Source organism: Electrona antarctica (genome assembly GCF_951216825.1).
Source record: "Electrona antarctica genome assembly, chromosome: 1".
NCBI lineage: Eukaryota > Metazoa > Chordata > Actinopteri > Myctophiformes > Myctophidae > Electrona > Electrona antarctica.
In genome coordinates, this window is record NC_136806.1 from 13,561,318 (window position 1) to 13,581,146 (window position 19,829).

The window sequence follows — 19,829 nt, forward strand, 5'->3', positions numbered from 1 at the left end:
AGGAAGCGTCAAGGATATAGACAAGAAAGTATTCAGACTTGTTTTCATTGTGGTCCTTGGTCTGGGACAAACAGCATTGCAACAAAATTCATGCAGGCAAACATTACATCACTTCAATAAATATAACAATTAAGAGCTACACTATACCTACTACCTGCAGCATTTTCTAAAAGCCAGTTATACGACTGACTGGAATGCAAGTGATCTCATTGGATTTTGTGTATTTACACATCCATCGTTGAACGACGGTATCCCTCCCCGGAAATAGCTCACATACAAGGCTAAAAGCTCACGCTGAGTTCGTTTTTTGAAAGGAACGTTGCATGACCTTTTGGTGTCAGAGTGTCCGCCAGACTGAGACTAGCCCTTTCCACACCCAAGCGCAAAACGGTCGACAGCCACGCACTTCTTAAGCTCTGCGCAGCTTAAATTCCGAGTTTTTAGACAGCTGGTGGATGGAAAAGAAGCTCCACCTCCGCAGACTTTTTGCGCGGAGGAGAGCGTTTCCGGGAATCTGGCCGTCGCGCAAAAAGTCCGCGGAGGTGGAGCTTCTTTTCCATCCACCAGCTGTCTAAAAACTCAGAATTGAAGCTGCGCGCAGCCGAGAACGTGCGCGGCTCTTTCGATAGTGTGGCAGCACCTACACGCCTTTAGAAATGATGTTTGAAAGCAGTGCCACCATCGGAATGTGTCTCACATCTGATACACAAACAACATGTTTCCCTGTGGATTTTCTTCACTGCTGCACAGACTTGATGGGGAGGGGGGGGGGGAATCTAATTTCGATTATAGGTAAAAAACGTCATGTTTTTTGGGGTTGCAACTTGCTGCCGGTCTGAACTGTTGGCAAGCGTGATGACATTTCTGTTGGCAAGCGTAGTGCTGATAGGACGATGGATAACGTTCAGAAGCTCAGGTCCTGACTCTTCATCCATGCGTGTTCAGTTCTCTGCTCTCTGCCTACGTTTCCTTGTACCTGTACAATGAGGAACAACAACAACTCATAAGAGGAGAGAGGAAGTGTAATATAATGTCTGGCTACTGCAGCAGCTCACCTGAGAAACAGAAGTTCTTGTCTAACCCATTTATGACATCGAAATTTAAAAAAAACAATATTTTAAATCCTGACAGTTTTCTGAAATACCTATATTTCTGTATCAGTGGTTCTCAATATTTCATGTCAAGGACCCCAAAAATATATGTAATTGGCCGCCGACCCCCATTTGAAAATATGTTCTTCCAGGGAGCCCCCCAGAAGCAAAGATTTGAGTTAAAAACGTTAGAAGAATATATATTCAAAGATTTGCACCACATTTTCACGATTTAAAAAAAATATCAGACCTACAAGCTCGTAGCGCGGCACTCGGTGCCTAATTATTCTAATTATTTGTTCGGCCCAATTTTTTTTGTTTATTGTCATGATTTGTCAGGAGCCGAGTTGGCTTTGTCCGAGGCTTAAAGGTCTTTAAATAAATACTTTCTGAAATGTCTATGGGAAAAATGAATGGGAGATTCTCTTCCGGGCCGCTTGTTGGGTGCGGGACTGCGACGCGCCATAGCTAAGCCTGAAACATCACAGTCTGTTGCTACACTGGTACAGAATGGCTGCATGTTACTGTACACCAGTGGTGGAAAAAGTACTCAAATGTTTTACTTAAGAAATACTCTGTTACAAGTAAAAGTCCGGAATTCAAAATTCAAATTTTGACAACTTTAGTTTTTTTCAGCCAAGGTTCATGTTTTAGGTTGATATTTAGAGAAAGTAAAAGATGAGTATATATATTTTTTTCTTTCCATTTGCTGCTTTCTTTCGTTTTAGCGAATTTTGACATGGGGTGCGGGGGCATTCGAACATGTAAATATGTATTTTTTTTTACAAAATGTTATAGCAATTTTTTTTTAATTATTTACTACAGTCCTACTAAACCCCAAGAAATTACATCTGGCCACAAAAGATCACAGGATCTACTGAATGTGACAAACTGAGCCTACAACACACAGTCAGTAATGCTTAATTCCCCCCAGTAGGCTACCTTCACATTCAGTAGATCCTGTGATCTTTTTAGGCCAGATGTAATTTCCTATGGTCTATTAGGACTATAGTAAATATAGTACAAATAGTAAATAAAACCCCTTTTGGTGTTTTAGGCATTATGTTATACTTTAGCTATTGAAAAATAGCAGATCTACAAGCTCATAGCGCGGCACCAAGTGCCGCACTATGAACTTGTAGGTCTGCTATTTTTGAAAAATGTGCAGTTGGTGGTCGGCGGCCAATTTCATAACATTTTTGGTGTCCTTGACATGAAATATTGAGAACCACTGACATAGAAACATTCAGATTTTTTTTTTTTAAAGATTTTTTTAAATTTCGACGCCAGGCCTAAATGGAATAAGTCACAATCTTGCATTATTAAGTAGTTAACTAGTTTTTTGGCCTCAAAATGTCATCAAAGTTCAAGCGCAACATTCCCAAAGTAGTATTCAATTTCAAGCTAAAAAAAAAAGAAAAAAAATGCGTTCTTAACTGCTGCAGCAGCTGTCAATGACTTGTTATTGCAATATAAAAGTAAACATTTTCAGATACGCCAAGTGAATGAAAAATCATACAATGACCGATATGACGATATGACGATATGACGGAGTTGATCTTTAAGCAAAACATGAAGCAAAGCATCATATCTATATGTGTGGTTACATTGTGACAAAAAAAATACACCAGATTGTTTTGCATTCTCTTTCGCTTTGAGTAACGACCAAAGCAAAAGTCCTTGGATCAGCACGAATCACTACTACAAGTTTGCATGAATGTTGCCATGTCCTCTGATTATAGGTAACTTGTTTTTCTGCAAAGTCACTTGGTAGTAAGCGGGTTGTCTTTTTTGGGAGGGCTGTAGTTGCATATTTTGAGTGTGCTTCCTAAATGTTGACCTAGTGGTTCCTTTTATATATATAATTTGTATCCCACGATTTTGGAAGGAACACGTTATTCTGACCAGTTCCTTTCCCCTCCATCAGGCGCCCCGGCTGGCCAGGGGGAGGTAGTTTAGAGACCAGGATTACTGCATGTTTTTTGTGAGGGTACCTACTACCTACCCTAGGGGACACGGGGAGAACATGCAAACTCCACACAGAAAGGCCCTTTCGCCAACCCCGCCTCGGCTATGGGCACTGCTAACACGGAGGAGAGAACACACCCCCAGCGTCCCCAGCGGGAATCGAACCCAGGACCTTCTAGCTGTGAGGCGACAGCACTACAGATGTGCCCCAAAAACCTAACCATTTTCATGTCAAGGACCATTAATATGCATTTGTTACAGGCAGGGAGACCCCCCCAATACAATATTTGTGTTGTCAAAGCGTACATTCTTTCCCCCCAAGATTCTTTTTGAAAATAGGCGGTTTTCCTAGGTCACAAAGCGTTGTGTGTGTGTGGCTTATAGTCGCTTCCTCCTGGGCTTGTTTTTTGTGGGCCAGGCCGCTTGTTTCTCTCGCAACGTTGGGTTTGCATGCCTGGTAGTGGTGTGTACAGTTTTGGAATGAAGCATTCGCTAATCTCTTATCGGCCGTTGGATTCTCATGATGAGCCACGCATGCGGAACTATTTCCTATACTGTGTGTGAACTGCATGTTGTCAGGGAGTCCAAACCGGTTTGAGCTAGTATATACCTGTCCCGTCACTCTCCTCTGTTTGTTCAACATCCTCTGATCATTTTCTTCCTCTTTGAATTTCCTCCTCCTGTGTCAAATAGGAACGTGTTGTGTATAGTATTTCTGCCAGGTGCTTTGTCGCCTCTGTCGGGTGGAGAGCTGGACACCTCATACAGTATGTGTGCAAAGCTGTTTCTTCTCAGGATAAAAAAAAATAGAATCCCATAGAATTCTATTGGAACTTTCGAAAATCCTTTAGAATCCCATTAGAATTTTTTAAAATCCTGTAAGATTTTTCGACTAGGAACACAAAGTTCAAATATGGACATAAGAGGTTTCTGCCCAGACAGCAAAGATATATATTTTTCCTGTGTGTGTGTGTGTGTGCGTGTGTGTGCGTGCGTGCGTGCGTGCGTGTACTGACTGAAGTGAGAACTCGGCCAAGGCTCCCAGAGCGTTCAGCTGCTGCTCCAGAGCCAAGATCCTCAGGCCCATGTACCCTGATGTGAACACCAGCACCACCAACCTACAGCGCACACACGCACGCACGCACGCACGTGCATGCACACACACACACACACACACACACACACACACACACACACACACACACACACACACACACACACACACACACACACACACACACACACACACACACACACACACACACACACACACACACACACACACACACACACACACACACACACAGTGTTGGAGTTCGGAAGCGCAAGCTTTCAGTGAAGCAACTTCCTGCTGCCTCCTGCATTATGTGCAAATTCAAAACAGGTGATACGCAGGGCAGTTGAGTGATATCCAACGAGCGCTCCCAAACTCCAACACTTGCACACTAATCACCTGCAAGGAATTAATTGACAGAAAGTAGCATCATAGCAAGTCTACGGTGCATTTTCATGAAACAAACACATTGCAGATAGAAAGAGAATCATTCAAGCTCTTCATACAGCTGCAATATTGGTGAGTTTGGCATCGTTTAATACAGCCAGATAGGACTTTTCGGTTTGGATGTATGGGCTGTCAATGGCAAATTGTGGCCAGTTACCACCCTGCCAAGCAGTGCCGAATCAACCCCTCCGAGGGCCTTGGAGCTACACCAAATCAAAAGGCCCCATGTGATTCGCATGCGCGTAACACAATAAAGAACGAAATGTTTTGCGTGTGTGCGCCCAGTGAATGAACGTGCTGCGTTCAGCGCACTGCCAGCACTATCGCCGCTGCTCTCATAGAGTTTTTTACATCATCATTACATCACCTAATCATAGCAACATGAGTTAGAATTCCCTCCTCGATGTTGTAAGATGATAAGAGCGCCCCTCACTTCACACGGGTGTGATTTGTTTAGTCTCCTCCCACCTAGTGGTTAAGAAACTGTTGGACGACCAAAAACACTAGCTGGGGTTCCTGTGTTGCGTTACATTGAAAGTAACAGCTGTACCTGTTAATTAATAGTCTCGCACGGGCCCTGCAAGCTGCGGGCCGTGGAGCTTAATTCTTTCAGCGCCATTGCCATAGATGTAGGTAAATTGAAGCCTATTTTTTGATACAACGCTTACCGCCATTGGCGTTGATGGCAATTGCGCTTTTATAGTGCATTCGATCGATCGAGCCATAATGCTACTTACGTTAGCCGGTTAGCTAGCTATGTTGTTAGCACAGCACTGGATCGCCCATTTTAGATCATCGTCGTCATAATAATCCATTCTATCTGTTTCTTTCAATCGCCTGTATCTCCTATTCCTTGTCCCAGATGGCATTTTGGTCAAAACAACGTTTCTTTGACGGCACAGAGCCGTGGAGCTCTCCAGTGCCCCGGTTTGGATTCATATTGTAAACAAGGCCTTTCCAGGCTCCGTTCAGCTTCATAGGTTAATACTACTTCCGGTAGACTGTAAACAAGGCCTTTCCAGGCTCCGTTCAGCTTCATAGGTTAATACTACTTCCGGTAGACTGGAAATGTGGCTTTTCAAAATAAGAACTCGACTGGAAAAATTGCTGGCGTGAATTCGATCCTAATTTTTCAATAAATGCTAGCGCTGTGAGTGTTAAGCTCCACTAATTTCCATTTATAATCCGGGCCTGCCTCCCATTAACTTAATGGCAAGATGGCCTTATAGCTTTCGGCTTGGGCATTCATGCTATCTGCAGGCCTCTCACAACTGATTTATGGACATTACCGAGGCTTCCAAATATGAACACAAGTAGTTTACATTTGTAACCAAGCTGTATAATAGCATCCTTAAGACGTTGGGACTTTAGCACCTTGGTAAGCAATGCCTCTTCCAGACTGTGGTCAAATGTGTGTGTGCAGATGGTAACTTCATTCAAATTATAGATATAGGTTATTGTACTCAGTTTGAATGGCTGTTGCTTTATACTTGGTTGTGCATCGTATGTATCTCACACTGGAAATATGACTTCTGGTGGGAGATGCTAAGTACAAAACTTGTGACATGTGCTCTCCCTGTTGTGAGGGACAGAAGACAAGCTGTAGTGATACTCACAGCAGCAGATAGATGGAGAACACGGCGTTCAGATGGTTGGTTTCCTTCTGGAAAAGCAGTGGGGGAAGCGTTTCAAAGACACCGCTGAGAGTCCATAGACCACCTGCTGAACGAATGATACAAATATAGAGTCCACACAGACCACCTGCTGAAGGAACGATACAAATATAGAGTCCACAGACCACCTGCTGAACGAATGATACAAATATAGAGTCCACACAGACCACCTGCTGAACGAATGATACAAATATAGAGTCCACACAGACCACATGCTGAAGGAACGATACAAATATAGAGTCCACACAGACCACCTGCTGAACGAATGATACAAATATAGAGTCCACACAGACCACCTGCTGAACGAATGATACAAATATAGAGTCCACACAGACCTGCTGAAGGAACGATACAACTATAGAGTCCACAGACCACCTGCTGAACGAATGATACCAATAATAGAGTCCACAGTTAAAAAGGTTATCCTTTTAGACCAAGTGCTTGTACTCTGTTTGCATTTCTGTCTAATAAAGTATTCAATCAATCAATCAATCAATCAAAGTTTACACTTTATCGTTCCTCAACCTTTAACTTGGCCTGACTTTCACCAGGCTGGCCTTAAGGACTTTTGCTCTTCATTGTGGACTATACATTACATTACATTACATTACATTACATTACATTACAGTGCTCCTTGCACTTTTAATCTGCTGCTATGCAACTTTATGTGTAAACCTCATGTGGGCTACATGCTGATGATACTGTACAGAAGGATAATGCTACAGTATGTGTAAATATGTACATACTCTCCCCCTGTCTCTTTCTCTTTCTGGAAACAGTCACACCGCTTGTTGCACAGAAACAAATCTCACCCGCTGTTTTACAGCTGTAAACCTGTGAAGATGATTGTGGTTCTGAACTTTAAAAGGCCACTTCACCCCCCAGATGATCTCATTTTAATGATGTTTAGGACCGCACGCGGGAGGCAACGCATGTCGGGAGCAACGGGTGATTTCCGCATGTCAGACTTTTAGTGCGTCAGATAAGCGTGCGCACCCCCAAGAAACACTTTCCTGGGGTTTTTATGTGTGAAATATGTGTTTTTTTTATATTTTAGTATTTCAAAGTGTCTGGACTACTCAGTAAGACAGCCACAAGGAGGAGCAGTGCACCAAAGCATTATGGTCATTGTAGGAATTCGGCAATCCAGTCAAACCCTAGTCAAACACACAGACTACATTATTTCTCTGGCCATAGGGTGCACATGTCAAATTGTGCTACTGTTAACTACTACAAATACTATTAATATTGAGTGACTGCAGTTTCTTCCAGCGGTGAAATGTCCCTTTAATGCCCAGTACAGACAACAACATACGTGCAACTAGACTCTAGTGTGTGAGTGCATGCACGCACGCACGCTAGGGCATTCACTTCTAGTCATTTTTACTAGTTGACTAGTTGCCTAGTTTACTAGTCGACTAGTTGTCTAACCACCTAGTATGTAAAAAAAAAAAAAAAAAACATTTTTTTTTTGGGAAAATAAATATTTGTACATTTAAAAACGGTGTACATTGGTGACTATAACTGTAATCTACCTGATCTTGAGGCCTACAAAATCGGGGGAAAAAAATAAATACAAAAATAAGTTTTCTTATCAACTAGTCAACTAGTACCAGCAAGGTCGACTAGTGGATTTACTAGTCGACTAGTAAACTAGTTGCTTAATGCCCTAACGTACGCACGCATGCTTGTATACACTCATACATGCGTGCCATGAGTTAATCTCACCTCTGTCCTCCGGTGTACGGGGCATTGTGGAGGCCTCCTCCTCCACTGTACTGCTTCCAGGAGAGCTGGAGCTTCTCCTGGCAGGACCTGGGAAGCACAAACACCACTGTATTCCTTCCTAAAACACCACAGCCAAACATCACTGTATTCCTTCCTAAAACAACACAGCCAAACATCACTATATTCACTGCTAAAACACCATAGACAAACATCATTCCCTGCTAAAACACCATCTAGGTCAACCAACATCTAGGCCTATTCCACATTTCTACTGGCGTTTTTCATTGTCTTGTGGGGCTGAGTATTTTCTTAGCCATTATTCTGTCAATTATGTTTTTGGTTAATCGAGTAATCGAGGTACTTTCTTCGTTATGTTGTTGTTGTTTTTTAAATCGCTGTTTACACAGAAGTCTTTGGAGCGGCCATCTTGGTCAGTGTGTGTGCGTGTGCGTGCGTGCGTGTGCGTGTGTGTGTGTGTGTGTGTGTTGTCTCCTACTTGCAGGGAAGACATTGTCCACAACACTGAGACTGTTGTTACGACTGTTCTGGACACTGTCTGACTGACTGGACGGGCTGGACATCTGTGGACAGACAGACAGATAGACAGACCAGCTCAGTAGCCTAGGACTATAGAGCGTCGCAGTCCCACCCCCTTTCATGACGACGCTAGAACCAGAAGTGAATTTCTCATTCATTTTCCTCATAGACTTTTCAAAAAGTATTTATTTAAACACATCATGACAATAAACACAATGTTTTTCGCTGATCAAATAATTTGTAAGAAGAAAAACAAAACAAAAAGTGTTGTATCCTGCCATGTTTTTCTTCTTACAAATTATTTGATCGGCCCAAAACATTGTGTTTACTGTCATTTGTTGTCACAACTCCAGTTGGCTTTGTCCACGGAGTAAATGTCTTTATATAAATACTTTTTGAAAAGTCTATGAGGAAAATGAACGGGGAATTCACTTCTGGTCCTATAGGGGGGGTAGGGTTTTAACTTTAACCTAAATAACTTGTTGACAGTAATAATTGTCCATTAGAGGACATCTTTATGCAGGCGGTGAACATACAAGGTCCTGGTCCACTTCGTTCTCTGCAGAGGAGGACACTCTGGGACTGCTGTTGGCACTCTCTGTTGGCGCTCCCTGCTGAGCACAACGCACGCACGCAGGCACGCACGCACACGCACACACACACATTAAGTCCTTTATGATGGCTGCGTGCACGGACACGGACACACACGCACACACAGTACATACCTGTGTCTTTGAACAGATGGACTGCAGCAACTTGTAACAGGCCTCCCGGTTCCTCAGAGACCCAAAGGAGTACTGGACGAGCGCACGCACACACGCACACGCACACGCACACACACACACAAACACACACACACACACACACACACACACACACACACACACACACACACACACACACACAGTTAATGATCATGTCAGGCGTTCACACAACAGCTACATGATACAACAATCCCCAGTTTTGCTAGAGATCTATTCTAGATTTAAATGTCAATAATCCACAGTTTAGATATGCATTTAGAGAAGGGGGACTTCTGCGTTAGATATGCATTGAGGTACTTTCAGACAGGCATCAATAACACAGATGTTGTCGCCTGGACAGCAGACCTGTCGTTGATCCAAACAAACAAAAAAGCTCAATACAATCCAGGTCTGGTTAGTCGCGGACATGCATGTGCACGAAACAAGCATGCGCACGGTACCGCGGGCACATAATTCGCTTGCGTTGTCGCCCCTTCAACTTCTTCGCATGTACAACCAAAAACACGTGCAGGTCTCATTGAAAATGAATTACTGCTGGGCGCGTTAATCGCTGGCCATCTGAAATGACTTTTAGAGAGCAGGGGGTCTTCAGTGACGTTTCCTGGTGCATGGGGTGGGGTGGGGTCAGCTCACCTTGGCTCCAGTAGCCATGCGAACAGACAACATGGTCAGGTTTAACTTGTGCTTCTTCACCTCGCTGACGCTGGCGACAGGAATCACCACCTGTACAATGTAATGGATGGACTGTTAGCATTCACCTGTACACTGTAATGGACTGTTAGCATTCACCTGTACAATGTTATGGACTGTTAGCATTCACCTGTACAATGTAATGGACTGTCTAATCCAGTCTGGCAGTGTGCCGCGGGTTCGACTCCCGATCCCGACGGCCTTTACTGCATGTCTTCCCCCATCTATCTCCCCATTTCCTGTCAGCCTACTGTCTGTCCCTCCATACAAGATATAAAATAAAAGGCGAAAGCCACAAAAAAACACTGTACTGTCCCTCCACAGTAGTGAGACAGCACCACATTCACATCAAATTCAGTCTTTCATTTGTATCTTACTTTCCATGCTTTTAAGATTCTCTTTTAAAATGATTCATGTGTATTTAAATGTTAAACGGGACATTTACAATATAGCACCATAGTGACATGTTGACGTTCTGTCGACATCTTCCAGACAGCGGTCAGTTGGAGTAGTGTCATTGGTTAATTCTGCGCAACGCAACGACATCACAATGTCGTCGTCACAACCATGCCTGCTGGGCGGTGCATCTGGATGGAGCTCCAGAAGGGTGCACCTACGCTGCTTTTGCCGTGGACCACAAGGTGTACGCTTTTGGGGGATTCTGTGACGACAGGGCTCGCATCGATGTGAACGTTTTCGTTCACATCGAGGTGCCAACTTGCGCCTTGCACACAAGTAGGCCATACATGGCCTACTTGGAAATAACAGCCCACAATAACAACAACGGAAGCTGGAAGCAGCAATGACCTGGCCCTCGCACCTCTGTCCATGTTAGGGGCAAATATCGACCAATCAGAACAGGGAGCACAGCTAAGTAACTCCAATGAAGGATTCCAGTGAGGCGACTCTGAGTCTGTACGACAAACTGTTCAAAAGTTATGATAAAAGATAGAAACTATGAAAGGAATAAGGACATAGAAACTATCAAATATCGACCAATCAGAAGAGTGGGCGGGGCTATAAGTAATGAAGGACAATGACTTTAAACGGAGTCCAATGAGGCGACTCACAGCTGGCTACGAGAAACTGTTCAAAGGTTATGGCAAATGATAGACACTATGAAATATCAACCAATCAGAATGAGGAGCAGGGCCAAGAGACTCCAATCAGGACTCTCAACCGAATAAAGTTTGTCTGTACGACAAACTGTTCAAAGGTTATAGAAACAAATAGGAACTCTCAAATATCAACCAAACAGAACTACTAAGTAACAACAATGGAGAATCAAATATGGAACAAAAAGAAGTAACACCAATGCAATGAAGAACAATGACATCACCTAGTCTGTATGGCAATCAGCTCAAAATCAAAAGTTACATGGAAAGAAAACTGGGAAAACTAAGCTTTCGTCGTTAATTACTCCTGAACTGGTGTGCATTTTCTTTACATAATTTAATTTAGAGATGCAGGGTTGGGTTGGGTTAGAAATGCATGATGGAACAGATCTATAACTCTTTGCATCAACACGCATTGTTAGTTTGTAGATTTGACCTTTTTATGTTTTATGTCTGTTGTGCATCACATCGCCGGGCGGAGGACACAGAAAGTAGCACATCTACAAGCTCACAACATGACATGCCATTACATGTGAGTTTGTAGATCTGCTACTTCCACTGATGCCCATATCAGGCTTTAACATCCAAAAAGGTTTCATCAGAGCGCATTCCAATTCACTGCCAAAATAGCTAATCAATCAAGACATTCATACAAGAAGAATTACAAATCAATACAAAATCAGTTAACTCTGCTCATCCTTGGTGCATTTTAATGAGACAAGCAGCAGCAGAATGTACAACATAACAGCTCTGGGTCTTTGAAGAAAACCTTCTAGTATTACACAGACTATCGGCCTTCCCACACCCACACTTTTACTTTCTGATATGAATGATAAAGCCTATAAGCAAAAGGGTGCATGCCAATGCCACATTGAGGACACAGAGGAGAAACCCAACTGTTTCTCCTGTGTCCTCAATAAACGTGTGGTATTAGCAGCTACGAGTGTGCGGCTATACCATGTTTTCATTCATGAATGATAAGCCATCACACGTTTAGCACTCACAATAGCAAATGACACCGTACTGAACATCCGCTCAATCATGCCATCTGGACAGAGATACAGAACTGATACGCTGTTTGTGTGTATAGTCTTCATGTCGTGTGTGGTGTTGTACTCTGTAGTCTCGATACTCTGCATGTGTTTTTGTTGATCAAGACCTTTGAAATGGTATTTCCGTCATGAAGTCATGATTATGATCATGGTATTGTGTATAGGAGCATTCACTGTCGTGTATTGTGTAGACTCGAGGCATCATGTATTGTTCATTAGGGATTATATACCATAGTGCACTGTGTGGTTCCATAATGACGCTACAGTAGAGTTCTCAAACTCTGCCCGAACCCGACCCGACCCGACGTTTTCAGCAGGGCCGGGCCTAAAATGTATGGTAATCAGTCAGGGCCTCGGGCTCCATGAAAGAAAATGTAATGTAAATATAATAAATTCTCAAATTCTGCCCAAACCCGACCCGGCCTGGCCCGACGTTTTAGGGTCGGGCCTAAAATGTATGGTAATCAGTCGGGCCGGGCCTCGGACCAGATCAGTTAGGGCCCAGTTAGGGCCGGGCCATAACTGTCAGGCCTGTTGAGAACTCTAGTCGACAGTGACAGACAGTAGAACTCTAGTGGACAGTGACAGACAGTAGAACTCTAGTGGACAGTGACAGACAGTAGAACTCTAGTGGACAGTGACAGACAGTGAGAACTCTAGTCGACAGACAGTAGAAAGCAGCGTTACCTTGGTGTCTTTACGCAGCACTGACGAGTAGAAACACAGGAAGTTCACAGACAAGTACAGCTTCCCATGGTAGAGACCATCCTTCTGCAACGCACACGTGAACGCTGGCGCACAGACACACACAGGCAGGCAAGCAGGCACACGCACACACGCATGCACGCACACACGCACACACACACTATGTTTACGCAGGGACACATGCACATCGATTTATCCAAAATGTTTTATTCATTACGCAGACTGCTTAAATGCTTTAAGTCAAGTCAAATTTAAATATTATGACAAGCGCAGATGTCACAAAACACACAAGATTACATCACACATAGACAAGCACACTAACAGGCGGAGCAGCTGGGACAACAAGCCTCTTGATTAAGGCGCTGCTGAATGTAATGAAACACGAAGATCTACTACATCTTCCTGGAGTTTAACATTGAGCGCTCGTTTGCACTTCCGCATTTGACCACCAAAATGTGAAAATGTACATAACTCCGTCCCGAGTCCACAGGGGCTCCGACCGTGCGTGGTGGGTTTAACTCTAAATTGCTCGAAATGATTACAAACCTTCGGCACATGGTTGGAAATGCCGTGTGCTCGGGATGGAGTTATTTAATCTTTGCACCTGTACCGTACTCGTTCTTGGATATACAAATATCAGATTAAGGTAAGCGACTGGTGGTCACTGGTGCACAAGTTTCTGAACTGCCCACAGCCCTCCCATGACTATGAGACACAGACTGAGTAGAAACAAATTGTGGTATTTTATCATGAACATTAGCGACGACCAATTATATGACGATAGGTTGAAAGGTGGTAAAGTGGTCCTTTAACAAACATTAACAAAGACACAAGTGACGTGAACTCACTGTGTGTCAGGGCCTCTCCATCTGTTAGCTCATCAAACAGCTTGTGGAAGGACTTGTTCTGTTTCACAAAGCTCTGCATGCGAGGAGAACAACACAGTCGTGAATGATGTACATAAATAGAATAAAGCAATAAGCCACAAGAGGTCTCAGGTTACCAGGTATTTTATAATGGCTGAGAGGCGTAGTGAGACACGACGCATAGCGGAGGGTCTCCGACCCATTCAGCCGTTATAAAATACCCGGTAAACTGGGACCTCGAGTGGCTAATTGTTTTTCTAAAACGGTTACAAACATATAGCAATATTAACCTCAAAACTATTCCTAATTTACAAAAGTAGCTACACTTTGCGCCCTCCAGAGCGAGCCACTTCCTTGTTTTTACTCGGCAGTCTCTGTGACGGGGGAATAGGAGGCACTTTATTGTTTTTACGAGGCCACACATTCACAGTCATAAGAGCGCAGGCGGTGCTTAAGACGCCCACACGGCCAGTGTTTGTAGGGCAATCAAGTGCTCCCCTTCCCCAGTTCAGCTACAGAGCTGCGGGATCAATGCAACGCAGCTGGGAATGATCCAAAGTGAATGAAGGTGTGGATTATCGTGAGATTTAACCATGGCTACCAGCCAATCAGAATCAAATATTGGGACTAACCGTTTTAGAATAGAAAACACAGTAGTGAATGTACAAATAGAATAGTCACGACGAATGCTGATGAATGTTATCAGCCACTGCAGACAGTGTTGGGGTTGTTATAGGAATAGTATAGAGGTTTACCAACACAGTGGGAAATTACATCAAATGGGAACGTAACAATTGAGAGCGGCATGCATTTGTCTTGTTAACAACCTCCCCCCCCCCCCCCCCCCTGCTGGAGCGTGTATATGAAAACATGTAAACCTGAGATGTATCAATTAATTGAATCTCGATTGTGATCAAAGTGTTGACAGTTCCAAGATGACCTACAGTAGTGTTGATGAGGCCATCTGGCTGTTCCGGGCTCTCTTCTTCTATAGGTTGTGATCTAACAGGGGACAGAAGAAGGAGAGAGAAAGAGTGTGAAACAGCCTTCTTCTAGATGGGCTGTGATCTAACAGGGGACAGAAGAAAGAGAAAGAAAGAGAATGAAACGGGCACCAAGAAGGATTCTCTGTTCATTTTAAAGCCAATGCAGAACTAGTAGAATTACTGCAGTTCTCAGCAGGTGGCGCCAATTCCCCTCCTGCGGCTGCAGAAAAACTTTAATTCCGTCCACGTCAATGGGAATTTGACCCGACTTTACGCTTGGTCTTATATATTACCTTACTATGTAAACCTTTTCATAAACACGTTATGTTATCAATCACTAGTTTCAAGTCTTCTTCAACACGGCATGACATGCACTTTTGTATGGTCCCATTGAATTTTAAAATCGACAATAAAGCATGCAGGCCATACTTCCGGGGGGCTTGGGTTTATATACAGTGTGATGGGAGACCCACCCCCCTCGCTCTCCCTCGCACAAATAGCACGCCGGTCGCAATTTTGATTGACGTTTGCCTGTTATCTCTCCTAATGGTACCACGTTAATACAGCATGGAAATGTGGATAAAATCAGAATATTCTGGGTTTTGGGTCTGAGAGGCTAAATGACATCAAGTGGTGGCTCAAATGCCGAATAAATAATGGACCTTGATATGGAAAGGGTTGAAAACCACTGCTATAGAGGCGTCAAAAAAGGCTCTGCAGAAACATTCTGGGCGAGGTTACAGTGCCTCCGTCCACGTGCCTGTTATATAATATTCTCTACGCCTCTACGGCGTAGAGGCGTAGGATCGGTATGAACGGTATGATGAGAACATGAGGAGTGAGATAAGGATACCGGTTTGGTTTATCCTTCCATGACATCGTCATCGCCGGTACTGCCGTCTGCCTCCGATCTTTATCATTAGTACAGCCAGACGAATGAATAATGGCAAATAATGGCTGTTGTTGTAGCCTAGTAAAGGAAGGCAGCTGACAAGCTCTGACAGTCCCATTTTGGGCGGGAACCCCTTTTGGTGTTTTAAGCATTATGTTATGTTATGCTTTAGCTGTTGAAAAATAGCAGATCTACAAGCTCATAGAGCGGCAGCTTGTAGATCTGCTATCTTTGAAAAGTCGTGAAAATGTGGCGCAAATCTTTGAATATATATTCTTTACGTTTTTAACTCAAATCTTTGCTTCTGGGGGGGTCCCCTGGAACAATATAATGTTAGGTGGGGGTCTGCAGCCAAATAATAATAATAATAATTCTGGGGGTAGTTGACATGAAAAAGGTTGAGTACCACTGACATAGAAACATAGTTTTTTCAGAAAACTTTTAGGATTTAGAAGACATTTTTTAAGAATCGTCCTGGGTTAAGGCAAGCCTTTTGTTCACAGGCCACAATGAAGTCCATGTTTGCCATGATGGACCTCCTGCCCCTCAAATAAATTATATCGTCTCTGTTGGGTGGAAACCTCATATGTCCCATAACGGTCACTTTTCAGGATTCAAATTCAAAAGTAGCAAAAGTGCTTTTGTGTGACTGTGATTATGATCAACTTATAGGGCCTAGAGGTACCTGAGACTGGCGGCGGTGTTGAGACTGCGGCCCAGCTCCTGGATCTGCTGCTGGGCCTCTTCCAGACTCTGGCTGCCTCTGGGGGGCCTGATGATCAGCAGGCTGCCTTTACGACTACCATGGGACGACTTCCCAGTCCCAACCTCCTGCAGAGAACTGCTATGACAGCATGAACAGCACATGCACAGGACACAGATATACATATACGCATTAGGCAAGGCCATTATGTTTGTACTGTATTGTATAGTGCATTTCAACAAGAAGCAAATTCAATGTGGAAAATTCAAGTTGTTCTGCAGTTGTCTGGGACTTTGTTCCAGATATGTAGAGCATACAAACTATACAAGTGCTGCTTCTCCATGTTTGTTTTTAGTTTTAGGGACAGAAAGCAGACCTTTCTGTATAAGTGTATTAGCTGTGTACACAGTCTGTATGCACTGAGTCTACTCTATAGTTTACATAGTATATTTCTTTAGGGCACTACCACAAGTGGTTCTCAAAGTGCGGTCCGGGGACCCCCATGGGTTCTTCAAGGGGTTCCAGGGGGTCCCCTTCCCACTATAGAGCACCGAAGTCCTGAAGTCACTGTCAGTAGAGGGCGTCAATCCACAGGTTCGTCTACTTTTTATTTGCATTGTAATCTCCATAGGAGGATTTTAAATCGCCTCATATAATAACTGTGTTTGAAAAATAAACCGATCACCCTGGCCTTTTCACTCATATGGATATGAAGCATCGACTGAAGGTGGAAATGTACAAATATACCCAAAGAGTAACAAAAAAAGCGTTAGAAACGAGTGAAACAACCCAGAAACTACATTTCCGGTATAGGCGGGTGGCTGCATCTGCCCGTCGCACAACAGAAACTGAATGTTAATTACGTTTATTTTTATGTTATTGATATTTAATGGTTAGTACGAGTCGAGTCACCACCAGCTGAGCTAACGTCAACGAGGAATCTCAGGAACGCAATGTGTTGACAGCTGGGCGTTGTCACGCCTGCCACACCTACCCAGTCTTCCTCCCCTTCTTTCTAACCTATCTAATTCTATAGGAGTGAGACAGAGGTGCAGGAGAGGAGGCGGAGGCAACCAATCATCTCTGCTATAAAGCCTGGTCCTACCCTTCACACCCCTGCCAGATCTTTAGTCTACCTGGACCTAGTCAGTAGTCAGTCATGTTCCACTCGGGCTAGCAGCAACTTATCACTCTGTGTGTTATCCTGAATACTTACTTCTCTCTCCTGTGTTTTCAGTACCTCCTACCACCCTGGACCTGGAAATTGGAAGCTTGCCTAACCTGCCTCTGTCTGCCATCTGTACACTCTGCTCTGCTCCTGAACTTTACCTGAAGTATATCATTAAATCTATATTCTAAAACTGCAACTCTGTCTGTCTCCTTGTCTGTACCTGGGTTCAAAATAACATATATGACAGGCGTGACATATATTAGCAGCGACATTGCCTTCATATGTAGTTTCAAGGCTTTTGCGGCCACATTAATTCCATTTTCTCCAGAAACTGGCTGTATCAAATATGAATGGACATCATTAACGACGCACAGCCACTCCCCTGACAGAAAGGCCGGGGTGGTCGGTTTATTTTTCAAACACAGTTCTTATATGAAGCAACCTAAAATCGCCCTATGGGGATCTCAATGCAACTAAAAAAATACATGAACCTGTGTATTGGCGGCCTCTACTGAAAGTGACGTCAGATTTCGGTGCTCTACAAACTACAAATCTACAAACTCACAACGCCTGTCATTGCAAACTTGTAGATTGGCGACAATTTGTGATTTTTTTCTTTTTGTTGCATACATTTGTCTGTTGTCTAAATTTGAACACACATCTCCTTGGCACAAAATATTTTCAGATGGGGGTCCGTGGCCAAACACATTAATTTGGGGGTCCTTGACATTAGTCTGGCTAATAAGCCAGACCGAATCAGCCGTTGGCAAAAAAAGTGTGATTTGAGTCTGGCTTATTAGCCAGGCTACCTTGACATGACAAGGTTTGAGAACCACTGGCATAATAATGGTATAGTTTGAGTCAATACTATAGTTGATACTGTTGTTTGTATTCAGTGTTATTATTCACCCAGTGTCAACAAGACAAACAATAGCGTACATGGAAATTAAAATAATTGTGATTCGTGTCAAGCTACTAGCACTCACTCACCAAGGATGGATAATTGAGATGACACATTTCACGCGCTATATTATGTTCAGATATTTAATCTATTTATTTGTTTGGTATATTTTCTCTTCTTGCATGTACAAAGCGACTTTAGGTACGCTGTATAAATCTGAGCAATTATTATATTAAAGCAGCACTTATATGTCACTTTTTTAAAGAATATAACTTATATAGGGGGTGATGGTGTTGGGTGATTGGGGTGATGGTATTTTTGAGTCCCTGCCCTTCTATTGAGACATTTCCTTCGTGTCAAAGGTCATGTCTCGCCTACACTCAGCAAGCAGGACGGCTCTATCAGCTCAATGGTAAAGATGTCTAGCCTGGCTAATAAGACAGACGCACATCAGCCGTTGGCACAAAAACAAATCAGACCCTTCTGAAGTGAGTGGTACTGTACTGTACTGTACTGTACTAGCCCTCCTCCCTGGCCTGTCTGTGTCTGTGTGTTAGGCTGTGCAACAGTGACACTTGGTGGTGAACGCTATTTTCGTGTTCGGACACAGCCAGGGATCCAGGTACACATCCACACACATAGCTGTCTATAGGAGTGTTTGCACCACTTACAAAACACGACAGTGTGATATGATTCTGACTTTAGCCAGGCTAAAAGTGCACTTGCACAGGAATAAACCAGGTTCAAATCCGAGGTAGAAGAGCAGAGTTAATACAGAATGTCGATGAGTGGTTCTCAACCTGTGGTCTGGGGAACATTGGTGAGACGCGAGGGTATCGCAAGTGGGCCCTCAAATAATAGCCGAAACATATTTAAAATTTGGGGAAAAAAATTAGTTTGCTTTGATATACCAAATAGTAACTTAAAGTATACTTAAAGTATACGCCACTCAATATACAATTTAGGCATTTTAGCAGACGCTCTTAATCCAGAGCGATTTACAGTAAGCAGGAACACTTTCAAAAGGCTATAATGACTAAAACATTTGCTGTCAAAATCAACACTGGACTAGATATCACAGGACATATCACACATATAGTGCAATTTCAAATGATTTGACACAATATGCAACCATAGCAAAAAACGTAATCATACTGAATGAGTTATTATTATGATAAGGAAGCTCAAACATGCGTCTTTGTCTAACAGGAAAACCCCTGAAGACATACAGGGTAAGCTGAGACGATGAAACAACGCACGGTAAACACAAACATGTCACTATCTGCACTCTGATTCTTATCAGCAGCTCTGGTACATCTTGATTGTGTGGAAAAGAACACATGGAATTTAAATGCTGAACTTCACTGCACTGCACTGAACTTAAAAAAAAAGGCTTCTAAATCCTAACAAAATACCCCCCCCTGAAAAACCTATGACCCCAGAAACTATCTGTATTTGGCCGCGGACCCCCAGTTGAAAATATGTT

The 19,829-nt window shown here is 43.3% G+C and overlaps 1 protein-coding gene across 1 annotated transcript; it reads right to left on the reverse strand.

The window, feature by feature from the left end:
• Positions 1 to 570: 570 nt before the first annotated feature.
• LOC306915001 (GRAM domain-containing protein 2A-like) lies at positions 571 to 16,614 on the reverse strand (the record flags this gene model as incomplete). Its single annotated transcript, XM_079492243.1, has 13 exons — positions 571 to 976; positions 4,076 to 4,177; positions 6,177 to 6,282; positions 7,962 to 8,048; positions 8,458 to 8,542; positions 9,035 to 9,112; positions 9,224 to 9,295; positions 9,896 to 9,985; positions 12,807 to 12,910; positions 13,673 to 13,745; positions 14,635 to 14,692; positions 16,254 to 16,409; positions 16,598 to 16,614. 13 exons carry the CDS (start codon positions 16,612 to 16,614, stop codon positions 961 to 963), a joined length of 1,044 nt encoding a protein of 347 aa, XP_079348369.1. The 3' UTR covers positions 571 to 960.
• Positions 16,615 to 19,829: the final 3,215 nt, after the last annotated feature.